The 18523-nt window shown below is 43.6% G+C and overlaps 6 protein-coding genes across 6 annotated transcripts; all 6 read right to left on the bottom strand.

Annotated features, from left to right (window-relative positions):
- Positions 1-108: 108 nt before the first annotated feature.
- Positions 109-3330, bottom strand: LOC103975219 (uncharacterized). Its single transcript, XM_065139349.1, has 7 exons — positions 2739-3330; positions 2519-2668; positions 2323-2390; positions 2091-2250; positions 1925-1966; positions 1116-1798; positions 109-1019 (listed from the first exon to the last, which is right to left on the bottom strand). Exons 1-7 carry the CDS (start codon positions 3328-3330, stop codon positions 432-434), a joined length of 2283 nt encoding a protein of 760 aa, XP_064995421.1. The 3' UTR covers positions 109-431.
- Positions 3331-4213: 883 nt separating this feature from the next.
- Positions 4214-7227, bottom strand: LOC135631725 (uncharacterized). The gene is made up of 7 exons (XM_065139527.1): positions 6519-7227; positions 6287-6436; positions 6126-6193; positions 5898-6027; positions 5776-5817; positions 4996-5681; positions 4214-4914 (listed from the first exon to the last, which is right to left on the bottom strand). The coding sequence occupies exons 1-6, from the start codon at positions 7084-7086 to the stop codon at positions 5002-5004; spliced, it is 1638 nt and encodes a 545-aa protein (XP_064995599.1). The 5' UTR covers positions 7087-7227; the 3' UTR covers positions 4214-4914; positions 4996-5001.
- LOC135631608 (uncharacterized) lies at positions 4330-4902 on the bottom strand. Its single transcript, XM_065139348.1, has one exon. The coding sequence runs from the start codon at positions 4900-4902 to the stop codon at positions 4330-4332; it is 573 nt and encodes a 190-aa protein (XP_064995420.1).
- A 1214-nt stretch (positions 7228-8441) lies between the features above and the next one.
- On the bottom strand, positions 8442-10296 carry LOC135631147 (uncharacterized). The gene is made up of 4 exons (XM_065138589.1): positions 10188-10296; positions 10051-10092; positions 9258-9961; positions 8442-9176 (listed from the first exon to the last, which is right to left on the bottom strand). The coding sequence occupies exons 1-4, from the start codon at positions 10198-10200 to the stop codon at positions 8592-8594; spliced, it is 1344 nt and encodes a 447-aa protein (XP_064994661.1). The 5' UTR covers positions 10201-10296; the 3' UTR covers positions 8442-8591.
- Positions 10297-11121: 825 nt separating this feature from the next.
- LOC135631607 (palmitoyltransferase AKR1-like) lies at positions 11122-12193 on the bottom strand. The gene is made up of 3 exons (XM_065139347.1): positions 11626-12193; positions 11448-11543; positions 11122-11213 (listed from the first exon to the last, which is right to left on the bottom strand). The coding sequence occupies exons 1-3, from the start codon at positions 12191-12193 to the stop codon at positions 11122-11124; spliced, it is 756 nt and encodes a 251-aa protein (XP_064995419.1).
- Positions 12194-16184: 3991 nt separating this feature from the next.
- LOC103976207 (uncharacterized) lies at positions 16185-17002 on the bottom strand. The gene is made up of 2 exons (XM_009391418.2): positions 16465-17002; positions 16185-16372 (listed from the first exon to the last, which is right to left on the bottom strand). Exons 1-2 carry the CDS (start codon positions 17000-17002, stop codon positions 16185-16187), a joined length of 726 nt encoding a protein of 241 aa, XP_009389693.2.
- Between the last annotated feature and the right edge of the window lie 1521 nt (positions 17003-18523).

The following is an 18523-nucleotide window of genomic DNA, read 5'->3' as shown; positions in this document are numbered from 1 at the left end:
TCGTAATAGGGTGATCTGAGATTAGTACAGTCCCATTTAGAAGAACCCAAGGACTGCAGTTGTCAATTGCATGCAACACATTAGAAAGAAAACAGAACTCTTCCCATTGCTCTGTTTGTTCTTCTTCTTCTTTTCTATTATTGGCATTTGAATTTCTTTTGTTTTTTTTGTTTTTTGTTAATGATGGATGATGAACAGCAGCACATATGTTACGATTTTTTTTTATTGCAAACGAGAGCACAAGATATTTAGCATAGTCAAATTTCAAATAAAAAAAGTCAAAATACGTCCAATTCATAGTAGTCTCGAAATAAATGCGAGTAAAATTCAGGAATGATCAGAATTTAATACCACACACAAACACACGCAAGAGTTCTACTGGCACAGACCACGAAGCCGAGGAAGTATGCCCGACATTAACGCTTATTGACTCAACACCAAATACGACGGAAAAAAGACGGACCAAAATTGGCACCACGGTAGAGGAGCACAACCAAGCAGACAGTGGGGAAGACGGTAAGCTCCAGTACAAGTTGAAGGATGTCCCTCGTAAGTGTTTTCTGCCCGCCATATATCTGTAGGAAGATGTTGCATGTGAAGGCCAGCAGCAAAGCCGTCAGCGCCAACCCGAACGAGAAGCAAGCGAAGAAGTACTTGGTGGGGATGGCACGGCGGAACTGCTGCTCCTTGTAAGGCGAGATGACGAGGGACAAGAACAACACCAGAGACGTGGCGGCGCACGACAACCCGATCACGTACGCATGCGTGAACACCTTAAAGGGTAGCCTGTTGAAGTACTCAGGGTTGCCGGTTTTGGAATTCTTCTCGCCCGGGATGGAGAAGCTGGACGCGAAAACCACCGCCGCTACGAGGCCTGAACATGTCTTGCCCATCTCCATTAGCCGACTCTTGCAGTCCTTAAACATCTCTTTGTGACTCTCGGTAAAGATCTCCCGCGCTGTCTTCTCGTCCGCGTTTCGACTGTACACGAGCTCCCTAGGCACCATCTCTTTCACCATCTGCATGCATACGATTAATTAATGATCACATGGAATTCTACAATGACAAAATATTTCTCTTATGAGACATATGATCGAACACTGGGAGTACGTGACCTCAAACCATCGTATCTCATCTTGCATTTGGACTGCATCGTCTCCGGTATCACCGACCTTCTCAGAAGCAAAATGCAGGATGGTGTTTCTGGTTTTAGAGTCGATTCTGGACAACAACCAGGATGGTAAAATGGGGTTGTCTCCCTGGGTCATCTTACGGATAGTTTCTACAGTCTCTCGGTTCCCAGATTCTATCGCCACTTGGAGAACATTTCTGCCCTTCGTGTCCAGGTAGGTTGCGGACTGTGGGCACACTTGCAGGATCTTGCCGACGAAATCATGAAGGCCCATTTGTGCGCCTAAGATCAAGGGTGGTTCGTTCCATCTCTCTTCCGAGCTAGGTGACAGTGCCTTTAACACTTTCTCCACACTCTGAGCTGCCTCTTTGATTGCAGTCGAGACAGGCGTTTCCGGTTCCTCCGACACTAACTTGCATAGCTTATCTGTCATCCTCTTAATGAGCTCTTTCACTGCAGTTGTGGGTGCCGTGTCCGTTTTTTGGGCATCACCTTCTTGTCCTGTCTCCGGTGGAGAGTCTAGTGGACCAAATATACTACCTTGGGTGGGATCTTTACCACGCACAAAGAAATCAAAGTATCCTTTATTGGCTAAGTATTCGATGAGGCGCATAGTTTCTGTATGGTTCTTCTTCTTCCTCTCCAAACGTTGGACTCTCGGGGAGACTGCACCCATGCATTTCAGTCAGCATTAATTATGTACCGTAAAAACCTACCATAAATTATTTTAAATTTTTGTAAGACATACATCATTTACTAAGAAAAGTATAGGTGTAAGAACTGTTAACTCACATTGCCATATAATGTTATAAGCAAATCGCTGAATCCAGCCAGCTGCAGGACAAAATGCATGCATAAATCAATGTTATCCCACATTTAATAACCATAACATGATAGATTAAGAACCTTTCACTTTACGATGGATGTTATTAGCAAGTTGAGAAGCTAGAACGAGTACCTGGGATTTTGGTCAACTCCAACAGGTCAAAGAGAGTGCTGTAGTTTGATGGGAATTTTGAGCGAAAAGCCCTCGGCGAGTGGTCATTGTCAACGTCTTGTGCTACTCCAATGCTCTTGAGATTGCATGTGCATGCCACAGAGAGAACCGAATCAGAGAGCTAAACGTAAACGATGTACTCATGAAACGAAGCAATGTCATGTAAAAAGTCATTCATGCATAAGCCACATACAGATCCGTTGAGTGCCACCTCTTCATCCCTTTTGTTCATTTTACTCGAGTCCTCTTCCAAGGGAATCCCTGAAAATGTAAAACCAAAGAGCTCTACGAATATTCTTATGCACATTTTAATTGATTTTTTAGCCTCATCGTAGATGAGAATTATTGCTGTATGTACAGAAAAAGGATTAGAGGAGGGTAGCACTCACATTCGTAGATGAAGGAGTCGAGGGCCCCAAGAACTACTTGGCTTCGGAATGCCTCTGGAATGGTCACCAACAGCTGCAGCGGAGTGAGGGCGTGCTCATTCCGGGATTCGATCTGAGATGGATAATACTGTGCAATCTGCAAGGCAAGTACTGCAGGCGTACCAATATGTTAATTGAAGTTGAACCGTGTACAAGGGAAAGAGGATGTAGTGATAGTTACCCGGCGCATTGCCCATGATGGCACAGTGCAGCATGGTGGCGCCGTCCTCCCTCCGGGCTTCCGGTGAGCTGCTCTTTTCCACCAGCAGCCAGAACATGTCCTGCAGCCCGTACATTGCCGCCTTATGTAGCGGTATCTCCTGCTTCACGTTCCGCACATGAACGAGATCTGGCACCCTGCGGATCAGCTCCAAGGCCACTTCTTTGTCGTCCATGGCTGCAGCTACGTGAAGCGCCGTGTCGCCGTTGTAGTTGTAGGCCTTGAGCGTGGAATCTGATATTTTGGCGATGAGGACGACGGCGAGTTTGGGCTTCTTGCAGGCGATGACGACGCTGAGCAAGGGGTCGTTCATGAGGTTCACATGGTTATCCTGCTCCACTAGACGCAGAAGTTCGTTCACGTCCACGTTCTCACGGTGGATGAGCGAGTTCAGTCGTTGGAAGCGTGCCACGTCCAGGACATGCGGTGGCTCCTTTTGTTCAGCAGGCTGCGATTTCTCGGAGCCAGACGGCTGTTTCTCTCCTTTTGTCCCTGATCCGGCGCCTGCATCAGTAGCAAGCGTCGGCTTTTGGGTGCTGGAAGGAGCCGCCATATCCGTAACACGTCGAAGGGAGCCGCTCCTTTCGCTACGTTCTCACCAACCACTAAATATATAATGGCCACGGGGAGGAGGAGACGAGGTGATGAAGTTGGTCCCCATCGACCGACAGACGCCACCTTCCTCATTCCCAGTTGATCGAGTAGCTTTGCTTCTCATTGGGTAATAGCTTCAGATTCTCTACTCGAGCTTTCATAGATCGCTATGTTAGGTAACTCTTCCGACGGTATTAAAGTACAAAAAGCCGATTCTCCCCAACGTGTCTTTGTTCTTTCGTTCCCTATACAAAAGCAAAAATAGGCAAATGCGATGGCTTTTGTTAAATTAAGCTGCAGTCTTTGAATAAATCGTAAAAGAAAAAGGACAACTGCACACACTTCACTTTGTCTTTCACTCGTGTTTGTCAAGCTTACATAAAGAACAGGCGTCTCAATTTAAGTTACTTTAAATTTCTTCCCAAACCTGCCATTTTCTTTTTTTTTTTATTTATCATCTTATTTTAAAATTTTTTAAAAAAATCTATCTATGAATAGACGTAAATATCTTTCCTTCGTCCCTTCTTCTCCTCATCACAAACGATAACGAGTGATGGTAGCATATCGAACAAACATAAATGCTCTTTTTATCATCTTCTTCTTTTATAGCTTCTTCTTTTTCTAATCTTTCAACGATTATAAATTATAAAATTATATTATACTGGGTTACTTCTTTTATTAATATCTATCCATTCAAATTTAAAAAAAATAACTTATTTAGCATGACATCTTGCGACCTTCGCTATTTATTTCATAAATCTTCATCTCAAGTAGTCAACATTTATATATTATGCATCTGAAAAGAAGCCTTTTTGGGTGGTATAAAGAAATCCAATTAACAATTTATCAAAATCATTCTTATCGTTGATAAAAGTTACGGAATTTAACACATCACGTACTGTCCCGACATCATGCTGCAGATTGGAAGGTGTGGACAATGATCGCAATAACTACTGACTCAACGCCAAAGGCGAGCAAAAGATGGACCAAAACTCGAGCCACGATAGAGCAACACGATAACACAGACGAATGGAAAGACCATGAGCTCGAGCAAGAGCGGAATCAAGTCCTTCCTCTCAGATCTCTGCCCGCCATAGATTTGCAGAAAGATGTTGCAGGTGAACGACACCAGGAAAGCCATCAGCGCCACCCCAAATGATAAGCAGGCAAAGAAGTATTTGGCCGGGATGGCACGGCGGAACTGCTGCTGTTTGTAAGGCGATATGACGAGGGATAAGAACAACACCAGAGACGTAGCGGCGCTTGACAGCCCAATCACGTACGCGTGTGAGAAGATCTTAAAAGGCAGTCTGTTGAAGTAGACTGGGTTTCCGGTTGCTGGATCCTTCTCGCCGGGGATGGAGAAGCTCGACGCAAAGACCACGGCCGCCACAAGGCTCGAACATGTCTTGCCCATCTCCATTAGTTGATCCTTGCAGTTCTGGAGCATATCTTGGTGACTCTCCGTAAATATCTCCTGTGCTGTCTTCTGTCTCTCGTTTCGATAGTTCACTAGTTCTTTAGGAACCATGTGTCTCACCGTCTGCAACCAAGTGCCAGTCAAAAACAGAGGAGGTTTTCGATAGATGAATCAAAGCAAGGTTAATGAAGTTAGCAACTGGACCTCAAACTATCTTAGTTCATCTTGCATTTGCATCGCGTCTTGGTAATTATCAGGGCCTTTCGCCGAGGCAAAATGCAGGATGGTTCCTCCGGTGGTTCCATCGACGCAGGACAGTAGCCAGGACGGCAGAATGGGATTGTGCCCCTCGGTCATCTCGCGTATGGTTTCTACGATCTCCAGGTTACCATGCTCGATCGCCACCTGGAGAACGCTTCTCCCTTTGGTGTCCAAGTAGGTTGCAGCCTGTGGAGACACCTTTAAGATCGTCCTGACGTACTCGGGAAGGCCCATTTGGGCTCCCAAGATCAATGGTGGTTCGTTCCATCTAGCAGACTCAGGCGACAGTGCCCCTATGGCGTCCTGCATGCACTTACGCAGCTCCTCTTCTGTGACTCTGTCATCGCCGTGCGACGCGAATCTGAAAAACTTTTCCGCAAACGCAATGACCAGCTGATCTCGTCGCCCTCCTCTTTCTCGGTGTCGTTCGCCAGTGGCTTCTGCTGGGTGTTCAAAACCTTCTATAGCCACCCTATTGTCATTAGAAGTTTTTGCGTGGTCTTTGCCTTTACCGGTTCCCTGGCTGAAGAAATCCACGTATTCGTCTTTGTGGACTAAATACTCGATAAGTTGCAAAGCTGCTCTGTGGGTTCTCTTTATCCCCTCCAGACGTCGGATTCTTGGGGATACTGCATAATGCATTGCATTGCAATCACAATAACATCAGAAGAGGCCAACAAATCAATGCTGCAGTCAAGTCGATCTTTGGGAACGGTCACTCACGTTGCATTAAAATGTTGAAAAGAAGCAGTTGAATCCATCTGGCTGCATATATAGATAAAAAGCATAAATCAGTGTAATCCAATTACAATAATGGATGCAGAACCGTGAGAAATGAGTGGTACCTGGAATGTACATCAATTCCAATAGGTCGAAGAGAGGTCTGTATTGAGATGGGAATTTTGAACGAATTCTTCTCGGCCTCTCCAAATCTTCATAGTCATCTTCTTCTATTTCTTCTGTGACGTCCGCTCGCTTGAGATTACATACATGTGTGCACCAAAGTCAGAATAGCATTACTCATAACTTCAATCTATCATGTGAAGTCAAATCATTCATTCGGAAACACATACATCCGTGCTTTTAGGTGCTTCTTCGTCTCCATCACGAGCCTTGGGAGAGTCCTCTTCCAAAGGAATCACTGGAATATGCCGTCAAAACCAAAAAACGAAAAAGAAAACAGAGTGGCGAAAGGAAAAGAGCATGAAAATTGAAGAGGAGGGATAGCTCTTACATCTGAAGAGAAAGGATTCAAGGGAGCCAAGCGCCATCTGACTTCGGAATAACCCGGGAATGGTCACCATTAGCTGCAACGGCGCCACCGCATCAGCATTCCGTGACGTGATCAGCTCTGGATATTGCCTTGCAATTTCCAATGCAAGCGCTACATGAAGCTAAATTTTGATGAGAAGCTAAGTCGATAGAGTCACGCCAAGTATTCTGTGGGTTATTGGTGTTGAACTTACACGGCGCATTACCCATGATGGCACAATGCAGCACGGTGGCTCCATCCTCCCTCCGGTCCTTGAAGCAGTCGTTGTCCTCCTCAATGAGGCACCAGAACATGTCCTGCTGCCCGTACAGCGCCGCTTTGTGCAGCGGCGTCTCCAGCTTCAAGTTCCGCTCCCTGATGATTTCTTTGTTGTTGCGGACCAGCTCAGTGGCCACCTCGCAGTCACCCACGGCGGCAGCGACGTGAAGAGGTGTGTCGCCGTTCCAACTTTTGGCCATGAGGTGAACCGCCCCCATCTGCCCGATGAGACTTTTGGCGAGGTCGGTCTTCCCACAAGCGATGACGATGTGGAGCAAAGTGTCTTCCATGAGGTTCACTCTGCGATCGGGATTACTTTTGACCAGATCCAAGAGTTTGTCGTTCCTTCCATGACGAATGTGAGACTTCACCATGCGGAAGTACCGCTGGTCGAGCTTGTGCGGGGGTTCCTTCGTCTCTTTTCTGCTCTCAGTATAATCCAAAGAGGGCTCGTTCCCACTTTCCGGAAGCACAGAAGAGGTCAAGCCGTTGGGAGTTCCCATAGCGCCACTGGATGACCTTATGCACGCCTCCACCTCGACCTCCACCTCCACCTCCTTCTGCTGTTGCTGCTGGAGGCCTCCCTTTATATTGATGATGGGCAGGAGATCAAGCCATCGTTCCTCAAATCTCGGTTGATTAGCTTTGCCTCTTCTTGTGGGCTAGCGTGGGATTGCACTGCAATCGAGTACCTTCCTACCTCAAAAGTGGCTACAGATAGCCACTGACCCACCTCTTCTGGTTTAAGGAAATAAAACAATAACAATCATAACCATTAATGCCCATTGCCTGCAGCCAAAAACACTGAATTATTCGATCACCCACCAGATCTTCGAGTTTAATTTTGTCAACCCAGTAATACATCTCATTCATTCATTTATTCGCATCAAGTTCTCTAGATTGTGGATGAACTGTGTTGCACAACTTTAAACTTGGGACAAATCTTGTCGTCTTCCATCCCCACAAAGGAATGGTGTGGCTGCTGCTTAAAGATGGAGGACATGGCCGTACAATCTCGATTTGAAGACAGAGACGGTGTGTGAGAGAATGAAGAACAGACATGCATGCTTGCGTTAATCATTTTCATTGCTATCTTTTCCTTTTTCTTTTGTTCTTTCCCTTCCTTTTAGGATGATTCATGTTTGCGTGAAGAATACGCACCTCAATAATTTTCCCTCCCCCTTTGAAAAAGAAAAGAATTGTAGTTCACTTTGAAAAAGAACAAAAAAAAAGAAAAAGAATTACAGTTAATTAAAGCTTCGCTTTGTCGTGCGCACTTTAGCTGATTTAAGGTTGCTAATAATAGACGTCCTCCTAATTTTCATCCAACTTCAACTTTGATTAACAGGATCGAGTAATAATACAAGTTTCAAACGCTTGTGTTCGATTGATTAACACATTATTACATAAGTAATAACTCTCAAGTTTAAGTTCACATATATATTATTTAATATAATAATTATTTTAATTTTTTCAAGAAATATTAGATGTTTGACTGTCGTGATGTTAAAAATTATAATAAATCGAGGAAATGACTCGAGCATATACCTAACTTTCGACGATATCTTTCTCTATATTCTATAAATTTTTTATAATTTTGATTTAAAAATTATGTATGTTGAGATATCACAATGGTTAGTATAGTTATTTATTTAATTTTTCTAATAAATTCTTATCAGATGAGATAACATTTTTTTGTAAAAAAATATTTTATCATGAGTATGATAAAGAATTATGTGACCTGTGAGAACCAATGTGGTTGATACGATGATCCAATAATATTTATGGAAAAGAAAAGACATCTTAAATAAATAAGTACTCAATCACCTCAAAATGGGGGAACGATTATAAGCTTAGTCAAACATGATCCACAATCCTCGGAAAAGAGAAAAGAATCCTAAAGCAAAATCACTACAAAAATCAACCATTTAAATAGTGCATATGCATATAAAAACAACACCATCGACTGTCAAAGCTCCCACATCACCGCATAGAGACAAAAACCGAGTCAACGCCAGAAAGAACCGAAAGACGGAAGAAAATAGGAGCCACGAGACAAGAGAAAGAGGCAGCACACGATGGGGAAGACGAGGAGCTCCAGTAGGAGTATAATCAAGTCATTCGTCTCCGATCTCTGTCCACCATAGGTTTGCAAGTAGATGTTGCAGGTGAATGCCACCAGAAAAGCAGTTAGCGCGATCCCAAATGACAAGCAGGCGAAGAAGTACTTGATTGGGATGGCACGGCGGAACTGCTGCTCCTTGTAAGGCGCGACGAGGAGGGATAGGAACAACACCAGAGACGTAGCGGCGCTTGACAACCCAATCACGAACGCATGCGAGAAGATCCGAAAAGGTAGCCTGTTGAAATAGATCGGGTTTCCGGTTTTCGGATCCTTCTCGCCGGGGATGGAGAAGCTCGATGCGAACACCACGGCGGCCAGAAGCCCTGAGCATGTCTGGCCCATCCGCACCAGTTGTTCCTTGCACGCCTTAGCCATCTCTTTGTGACTCTCACTAAACATCTCTTGTGCTGTCTTCTCTGCATCATTTCGGTAGTGCACTAATTCTCGAGGAACCATGTCTCTCACTATCTGCATACACATCATGCGAGTGCTAATTAATTTGCTGTACCAAAAAGGAATATTAACGTAGCTATTAGTTAGTAACTCGACCTCAAACCATATCAGTTCATCTTGCATCTGTACTGCAGCTTGGTCATCACCAGGGCCTTTGGTGGAAGCAAAATGCAGAATGGTACTCTTGGTGTCCTTTTCGACTGTGGACAGTAGCCAGGATGGTAGGATGGGGCAGTTCCCCTGCGTCATCTCACGTATAGTTTCCACGATCTCTAAGTTACCGTTCTCTATAGCCACCTGGAGAACGCTTCTCCCCTTGGTGTCCAGGTATGCTGCTGCCTGCGGACATACTAGCAAGATCGTCCTGACGAACTCAGGAAGACCCATTTGTGCACCCAGGATCAGGGGCGGCTCGTCCCATCTTCTGATTGTGGATTCACCGGACACTTCCTCCATCGCCTCCTTCATGCTCTTCTGGAGCTCTTTTACTGCTGCTGCTTCGTGATTGGCATCCTCGTGCGACATATACATAAATAGCTTTTCCGCAAACCTAACAATGGCTTTATCTCGGTTCCCTCCTCCATTTACTCCTTGGCCTTCACCGGCGTCTGTGGACGGAGGAGACTGTTCTGTTCCAGAAGTGGTGTTGTCTCCTGCAAGAGGACTTTTCTCCTTGCCCTTTCGTCTTCCTTTGGAATAGAACTCCATGTGCCCTCGATAATAGGCTAAGAACTCGATCAGTTCCAAGGTTTCCTTGTGGGTTTTCTTTTGCTTCTCCAGACGTTCGATCATAGGGAACACTGCATGATGCATTGCAATTACAATAACATTAATTGGAAAAGGACAACAGGTCTAAACATCATGCATCCATCCACGAACAATGACTTACGTTGCTTTAGAATGCGGAAAAGCAACAGATGAACCCATCTGGCTGCATCAACAGAAGCATGAATCAGTGTAGTACTGTGATCCAACAATAAGATCCAGGTAAGAAATGTAAATAGAGAAGCTCGTAGGAGTGAGTACCTGGGATGAACATCAATTCCAACAGGTCAAAGAGACCGCTGTAGTGAGATGGGAATTTCGAACGAAACGTTTTGGGGGGCAGAAGAGACACAACCTTTCGCTTGACATATTTTGCACCTCCCTTGTTACGTACATGTAGACGCCAACGTCAGAAACAATAGAGGGAAATAATACTCGAGCAGGGACAAATCATATATGAGATGAAAAGAAATATTCTCATATTACTAATAATTGAAAGAGTCTAATTACATATACTAAATTTGATCGATAATATAAAAATTTAAGTTTCTAGATTGAATTGATGTATGACATATGACCTAATATACATGAACCCTAACTAGAATATGACTCAAACTGAATGCAGATGAGTCAAACCACTGGGTAGATGTAGATGTGTGAACCGTCTCGTAAAGTTAAAAAATACATGAACTCGAAGTTTGAACCCTTCAAAGAAGAGAAAGACTCTAAAAAGGATAGTTCATTCATGATTGAAAGAATTGAGTTACATATATTAAGTTTAAACCTTTATGAATATGTGAAAGACTTTAAAAACCCACATTCATATGTGTGAGATGAATAGAAATATCCTGAAAGGGTAATTCGTTAATGATTGAAAGAGTGAGTTATATATATTAGGTTTGTGAACCCTTAAAAATAAGGGAAATACTCTAAAAACTTACATTCATGTGTATAAATATTCTAAAAATAATTATGGATTGAATTTACTTCTCACCAATAATATGTTAACCCTAACCAGAATGACTCCTACTCGTCGTTACAAAAATTTCTAACACATGGTAGATCAAACTTTGAATTGTGTAGTTTGAGGAAAAAACTGCTCTTAAATTTTGTGATAAATATTATTGACAAGTACTAGAAAAGATGCAATCGACCTCATGAACTATATCCATGCCATCATGCAAAATAAAATGATTCATCCGGAAGCACATACTTCACCATCGCTCGAGTCCGTAGGTTGCTCTTCATCTACTACAGGTCGCATGCCAGAGTCTTCGTATGGAATCACTGCAACATTGCGATCAAAGTATACAACCGTGAAGTTTCAAGAGCTAGCATGCATATTGGTGTGCTTTTATTTGATGTAGCAAAGCCTTAGTTACCATAACTACATGCTGTGATTGTTTTATGGTGAAGTAAATCCTAGAAATTACATTACGACGGATGTATCGATCCGCAAGGACTCACACTTATAAATTACGGCCTCTAAGGGCCCAAGATTCGTTCGGCTTCGGAATAAACCTGGAATGGTCACCATCAACTGCAGCGGAGTCACCGCAGCATCATTCCTAGACGTGATCAGGTTTGTATATGCCTTTGCAATCTTCAGTGCTAAAGCTACATTACAATTCAACTATGTAAACATATTTCTGTAAAACAAGAAAGGCACTATGGCTTCCTGGAATTGATTACAACTCACCCGGCGCGCTGCCCATGATGGCACAGTGCAGCACGGTGGCGCCGTCCTCCCTCCGCTCGGACGGGTCGTGCGACCCCATTTTCACCAGGTCCCAGAACATCGTCTCGTGCCCGTACAGCGCCGCTTTGTGCAGCGGTGTCTCGTTCTTCTTGTTCCGTTCACTGACGAGTTTTGAGTTCTTGCGGAGCAACGCCTTGGCCACGTCGAGGTCACCCACGGTGGCCGCGACATGGAGAGCCGTGTCGCCGTGGTAATTAGCGTACCACAGCGGTCCGGGCTTCTCCGCGGGCATGTTTTGAATCAGCCGTTTGGCTAGGTCGGTCTTCTTGTATTCGATGACGACGTTGAGCACAGGGTCCTCCATGAGGTTGAGTGGATCCTTCTTCATGGCTTGGGGATCCTTCTTCATGGCTAGGGATGATAGATCCTCGTACTTCTCCTGCTGAATCAGAGACGTCACGTTGCAAAAGTGATCCACGTTGAAGACACTCGGTGGTCTATTCTCGTCGTCATTGTTATCTGTTGCGTGGGCCGATTGACTTCCCGAATGACCGAACGTAGGATCCATGGCTACGTCTTCAACCTTCAAGTACCCTTGGTGGTGTTAGATGAGCACCTGAAGGCCTCCCTTTATATGATGGCTAGGAAGGAGATCAAGTGATCATCGACCGACGTGCCTACGCTTCCTTCCGCGTTTTTCATTTGATCGGCTTTGCTTCTCGTTGGGAGTTAAGTGTCGGATTCTGCGTACGGTAATTAATATGCGTGAATTGACAGTTCCTTCTATTGTTTCCTCACTGAACACTTTAGAAAAAGGTATGCATGATTGGTTTTATTAATTGAAAGCACAAAATATGACGATTGGTTTTCATTTCAGGAGCAGTGTTCTCTTTACAAAACTCTTATCCGATCCTCCAAGCTCGTCTGAGGAAAATACTTTACCAAATCCGATTCTTATTGCGGTGTCTCTTTATTTTATTTTTATCCTTTTGTCTATTTCTAGTTTGTATATAGAATAAGCGTCCATGTAGTCGTGGCACTTGGTGTTTTTCTTATGCCCTTTAGTATACATCTCTTCCTCCTATAGAATAGGTGGAGACCATGAAGGCTTTTGCTAATATATTTAATTGGCTGGATTTGTTACCTCTCTAAACAGCACAATCATCCACTTGTCCTGCGGTTAAGGTTGATTCAAGCTTGTCAAAGTAGAAACACACTCCCGACACTCAAAACTCGTCATCTCCTTTACACTTGATGGGGCAGAAATCCACCACCCCCAACTCGCCACGTGATGGGACCCAGGATGAGACTGTGGTCCTATCGAAGAAATATTTGATTATACCGTAAAATATTCTATAAATATTCATCTCTTTATCATTTATTATTTATGCATGATTTTTTTTTTCTCACTTTGGCTTTAACTCAAGAATCGATCATCAAGCAAGCAGACAAGAACTCGAGCTAGCCTCTCGGACATTTTCAAGCTCCTACACACGTTGAGTCGGGTTGACAAAGACATCATCGATAATTATTCCTATCATTTTGATACCAGAAGAAGAGTCTCACATCGTACAAACGAGGAGCATGCAACAACGAGAGAGGTCAACAACTAGTTTTTACTACTTCACCCAGACACACATATAGTATTGATGTTTATTTAATGACTGTGACCTTTTCCCCTATCGAGCAGTCGACCCACATCCTCACCTCCGACGGTGCCGCAAATGCAGGTTGAGCCGCCCGACGGGAATTATCTGAAGGTAATAATCGTATGGCTGATGCTTGAAAATGGAGGGCACAGTCGTACAATCTAAATTTGAAGACAGAGACGGCGTGTGAGAGAACGAAGAATAGACATCCCTCGGGAAGAACACAGTCTTTGTCTTTTTTCCTTTTTCTTTCCCTTCGTTTTAGGATGATTCATGTTTACGTGAAGAATACGCATCTCAATTGCAATTCTCGTCGTTGTGCCTCCCTTCTTCTTTTTTTGTCCCCTTTGAAAAAGAAAAGAATCGCAGTTCACTTTGAAAAAGAAAAAAAAAAAAAAGAATTGCAGTTAATTGTCTTTAGAAAGCTTCGCTTTGTTGTCCGCACTTTAGCTGATTTAATGTTGCCAATAATAAAAGTCCTCCTAATTTTTATCCAACTTCAACTTTGTTTAAGAGGGTCGAGTAATAATCAAAACCTAAAACATTAGAATTTTATCTCTCTTGAGATATTCAATTGGTTATAAGTCTCAAGTTTAAGTCTACTATGTATATCATTTAATATAATAACTTTTTTTTTTACTTTTTCAAACGGTATTAGATGTTTGACTCTTTGATGCTAAAAATTCTAATAAATCAAGAACATGACTCACGCATATACCTAACTTTGGGCGATCTCTTCCTCTATATTCTATATTCTTCTTATAATTTGTATTTAAAAAATATATATGTTGAGATATCACAATGGTTAGTATAATTATTGCATAGTTTTATTATTGTATGATTAGTTTATAAAAAAAGAGTCCACCAAGAAAAAGATTTTACTTATTTACTTGTGTAATTTTTCTAATGAATTCTTATCAGACCAGATAACATATTTTGTTTAAAAAAATATGTATTTTATCACGAGTATTTTATTAGGGAGAGAACACACAAATCGAAAAAAAATGATAATAATTTTGTGACATGTGAGTACCATTACTATGTTGTTGATACGAGGATTCAATAACAACATTCATGAAAAAGAAATGACATCGTAAGTAAATATGTATCCAATGACCTCAAAATCAATTGCAAGGGAATGGGGGATTAATTAAAAAGCTTAGTTAAACATGATCCACAATCCTCCGAAATGAGAAATAAATCCTAAAGCAAAATCACAACAAAAACTAACCATTTAAATAGTGCATATGTTGGGAAATCTTGGGGGGCAACATCACATACGCAACGCAGCAGAAAGCAGAAGAACAGAAAACAAAATCTCCAATTCCCAAAGATATGTTTGTATATCTTGTCGTCGTGCAAAGATTGATGCACAAAAATTAAAACCATGTGTAAGATAAATTATGTTATCTAGGGAGATCGTATATTCCTGAATTCTTGCAGATCTCTATGAGAGGGTGAAGGAGATCAAGCGCCCTCCTCTCTAGCGGTGATCCATACAGTAGGACTGCGACGATGCTCCTCAAAACTAAGGTTGCTCTGAGGTGGAGAGGAGGAAGAGAATATGAGAGGCAAGCAAAAGACTCTAGCTTATGAACCATTGATTCCTTCCTATTTATAAAGGTGTCAGGTCAACTTAACCCCGATGGATCATCCCCTATTGGGTATTGGATTTCCATCCAACTACCCAAGTCTTTTAGATTAGTAGATCTCTATCTAATAATCACACATAGGCTCTTATTGGATCACATCCATATGATCCAATAATTCATGGGCTTATTGGATATCCAATAAGATAGGGGCTCCGGTGGATATCTAATATCCGAACCTTTACTAATTGTAATGCCTACCATATATGTATGACCCTCTAGGCTCAATATCAAATTGGCCGTGAGTCATACCTGTCAGAATTCCTTCTGGCTCAGTGAATTATTATCTCCATAATAATTCATTCGACTCATCGATATTTAAATTTTATGATAAATATTATTGACAAGTACTATAAAAGATGCTATCGACCTCATGAACTATATTCATGCCTTCATGCAAAATAAAATGATTGAACCGGAAGCACGTACTTCACCATCGCTCGAGTCCATAGGTTGCTCTTCATCTACTACATGTCGTGTTAGTGTAAAAAACTTTATGCCGTGGCCTCGGGGCCGACGCGGCTTGGTTGGGGGTCCGAATGACGGGGATCTCACGCAGCGTCCCTCGAGATCTCTCAGTGGCCGATTACGGCGGTCCGGTCGGGATGTCGCATCGGGAGGGAAGCTTTCGCCACGGCACCGGGAAGAGGCGACCTCGTTCTCGCACCTGCACACATGTCGGGTCGGAAGCTTGGCCCGACCCCTCCGACGATCAAGTCAGTGGATGCAGAGGGAATTTTTTGTATGAAGAGGTCTCCATATTCATTTAGAACTTTGGGGTATTTATATGTAAGTTTAGTGTTACCTGATGTGCCTGCCTGCAAGAGCAGGACCGTACCTCTGATGGCGTCTGACATTGCTATTGGAGTTGCATGGAGAACCGAACTGCCGCAGGGTATGGGCGAGCATCGGTCGTCGTCCTCCTCTGCCTCGGCCAAGCGCGCGGGGTCAGGCAACGATGAAGTCGTTGTCTGAGAGCGGGTGACGTCAGCGCGCATCGAGTCAGCATTATTGCCCTCCTCCTCAGGCAGAGTGTCGCCCAGACATGGCTGACGTCGAGGCACGTCATGTCACCATTATTACCCTCATCACGTCGCATGCTAGTCTTCGTATGGAATCACTGCAACATTGCAATCAAAGTATACAGCCGTGAAGTTTCAAGAGCTTGCATGCATATCGGTGTGCTTTTATTTGATGTAGCAAGCCTTAGTTACCATAACTACATGCTGTGATTGTTTTATGGTGAAGTAAATTCTAGAAATTACATTACGACGGATGTATCGATCCGCTTGCACTCACGCTTATAAATTACGACCTCGAACGTCCCAAGTTTCGTTTGGCTTCCGAATAACCCTGGAATGGTCACCATCAGCTGCAGCGGAGTCACCGCAGCATCATTCCTCGACGTGATCAGCTGTGGATATTCCTTGGCAATCTTCAGTGCTAAAGCTACATTACAATTCAACTATGTAAACATATTTCCGGAAAACCGAAAAGGAGCTATATATGACTATGGCTTCCTGGAATTGATGACAACTCACCCGGCGCGCTGCCCATGATGGCAAAGTGCAGCACGGTGGCGCCGTCCTCCCTCCGATCGTCTGGGACGTGCGACCCCATTTTCACCAGGTCCCGGAACATCGTCTCGTGCCCGTACAGCGCCGCTTTGTGCAGCGGTGTCTCGTTCTTCCTATTCCGTGCACTGACGAGACCTGAGTTCTTGCGGAGCAACGCCTTGGCCACGTCGAGGTCACCCACGGTGGCCGCGACATGGAGAGCCGTGTTGTCGTGGTAATTAGCGTACCACAGCGGTCCGGGCTTCTCCGCGGGCATGCTTTGAATAAGCCTTTTGGCGAGGTCGGTCTTCTTGCATGCGATGACGACGTTGAGCACAGGGTCCTCCATGAGGTTGAGTGGAGGATCCTTCTTCATGACTAGGCGTAATAGATCCTCGTCCTTCTCCTGCTGAATCAGAGACGTCACGGTGCAAAAGTAATCCACGTCGAAGACACTTGGTGGTCTATTCTCGTCGTCACAGTTATCTGTTGCGATGGCCGATTGACGGGACGTAGAATCCATGGCTACGTCTGTAACCTTCACGGACCCTTGGTGGTGTTAGATGAGCACCTGAAGCCCTCCCTTTATATGATGGCTAGGAAGGAGATCAAGTGATCATCGACCGACGTGCCTACGCCTCCTTGCCCTTTTTCATTTGATCGGCTTTTCTTCTCGTTGGGAGTCAAGTGTCGGATTCTGCGTCCGGTCATTAATATGCGTGAATTGACAATTGCTTATATTGTCTCCTATTTGAACACTTCAGAAAAAGGTATGCATGGTTGGTTTTATTAATTGAAGTCGCTGCCTCCACAAAATATATGATGATTGGTTTTCAGGAGTAGTGTTATCTTTATATGATGATTGAAGTAGCTGCCTCCGAACCTCCAAGCTCGTCTGAAGAACAAACTTTACCAAATCAGATTCTCCATGCGGTGTCTCTTTATCTTATTTTTATCCTTTTGTATATTTCAAGTTTGTATGTAGAATAAACGTACATATTGTCGTGACACTTATGTTTTTCTTATGACCTTTAGTATGTATCTCTTAGTCCTTTGTCACTTTGAGATCGAATAGGTGCAGAACATGATGGCTTTTGCTAATATATTTAATTGGCTGGCTTTGTTCTCTCTCTAAATAGCACACGCATCCGCTTGTCCTGTGCTTAAGTCTGATTCAAGCTTGTCAAAGTAGAAACATTCTCCCGACCCTGAAAGCCTGAAAGCTCGTCCATCCCCATTACACTGGATGTGGGAGAAATCTACCGCCGCCAATCGCAGCTCGCCACGCGATGGGACCCACGATGAGGTTGCAGTCATCCAAGTCTAACCGTGGTGATAAATTGGAAATATTCGACCTACTGTAAAATATTTCTTCGGCTTGGCTTTCTATAAAGATTCATCAATTTTAAGATTTGTTACTATTCATCCATAAATTATTTTTCTAATTTTGACCCTAATTGGTGAAGATCGGCTGAGTAGACAAGAGCTAGAGCTACCCTCGCCTAGGACCAAGACCGCCGACATATGCATCACAAATAATTATTTTCATTATTTTGATATTAGAAGGAGGACCTCATATATTACGAATGTGTAATCAATATCTCCACTTTGACCCAAACACATATTGGTGTTTGTTTAATAACCCTGACCTTTCCCCCTTAGAGACGTCGACCCACATGCTAGTCTCGATCAAGATTTTCATGAACCTCGCCCAGTAAATGTAAATACTCATGGGAATGGTGTAAGTAGTCATGCCTCTACTCTTATATCTGACATAGCCTACAATGTTGCATACACCAGTTGAGTTGCCCAAGCCAGTCTCAACCAAATGACGATCAAGCCACCCTAACCAATGGACATCAAGACCAAGGAGGCCCCAAGGTCCCCAACGATCGAGTTTGATGGGCTACGTCGACCCCATTCGATAAACCACGACTCTGAGGCTATGTTAGGAGACTCGGAGTACACACTTTGGGCACAACTTAAGCCGATGAACTAACACCTAGAAGACATGCACCACTAATTCCATATGGCAAAGGTGGGG

This window comes from Musa acuminata, chromosome BXJ3-2 (assembly GCF_036884655.1).
Source record: "Musa acuminata AAA Group cultivar baxijiao chromosome BXJ3-2, Cavendish_Baxijiao_AAA, whole genome shotgun sequence".
Taxonomy (NCBI): Eukaryota; Viridiplantae; Streptophyta; class Magnoliopsida; order Zingiberales; family Musaceae; genus Musa; species Musa acuminata.
The sequence above is the reverse complement of the archived record's forward strand: the minus strand, read 5'-3'. Positions and strand labels throughout refer to the sequence as shown.

Coding starts and splice junctions, on each gene's coding strand:
- LOC103975219 (XM_065139349.1), bottom strand. CDS start 3,330: ATGGCGGCTCCTTCCAGCACCCAAAAGCCGACGCTTGCTACTGATGCA. Junction 1,799..1,924: donor TTATAACATTATATGGCAAT/GTGAGTTAACAG, acceptor GCATGGGTGCAG/TCTCCCCGAGAGTCCAACGT. Junction 1,020..1,115: donor ATGAGATACGATGGTTTGAG/GTCACGTACTCC, acceptor GTATGCATGCAG/ATGGTGAAAGAGATGGTGCC.
- LOC135631608 (XM_065139348.1), bottom strand. CDS start 4,902: ATGGTTCCTAAAGAACTAGTGAACTATCGAAACGAGAGACAGAAGACA.
- LOC135631725 (XM_065139527.1), bottom strand. CDS start 7,086: ATGGGAACTCCCAACGGCTTGACCTCTTCTGTGCTTCCGGAAAGTGGG. Junction 6,028..6,125: donor AAGCACCTAAAAGCACGGAT/GTATGTGTTTCC, acceptor TGTAATCTCAAG/CGAGCGGACGTCACAGAAGA. Junction 5,682..5,775: donor TTTCAACATTTTAATGCAAC/GTGAGTGACCGT, acceptor TGCATTATGCAG/TATCCCCAAGAATCCGACGT.
- LOC135631147 (XM_065138589.1), bottom strand. Junction 9,962..10,050: donor TTTCCGCATTCTAAAGCAAC/GTAAGTCATTGT, acceptor TGCATCATGCAG/TGTTCCCTATGATCGAACGT. Junction 9,177..9,257: donor ATGAACTGATATGGTTTGAG/GTCGAGTTACTA, acceptor ATGTGTATGCAG/ATAGTGAGAGACATGGTTCC.
- LOC135631607 (XM_065139347.1), bottom strand. CDS start 12,193: ATGGATCCTACGTTCGGTCATTCGGGAAGTCAATCGGCCCACGCAACA. Junction 11,544..11,625: donor CATCATGGGCAGCGCGCCGG/GTGAGTTGTAAT, acceptor ATTGTAATGTAG/CTTTAGCACTGAAGATTGCA. Junction 11,214..11,447: donor GTTGATGGTGACCATTCCAG/GTTTATTCCGAA, acceptor GCAATGTTGCAG/TGATTCCATACGAAGACTCT.
- LOC103976207 (XM_009391418.2), bottom strand. CDS start 17,002: ATGGATTCTACGTCCCGTCAATCGGCCATCGCAACAGATAACTGTGAC. Junction 16,373..16,464: donor CATCATGGGCAGCGCGCCGG/GTGAGTTGTCAT, acceptor ATTGTAATGTAG/CTTTAGCACTGAAGATTGCC.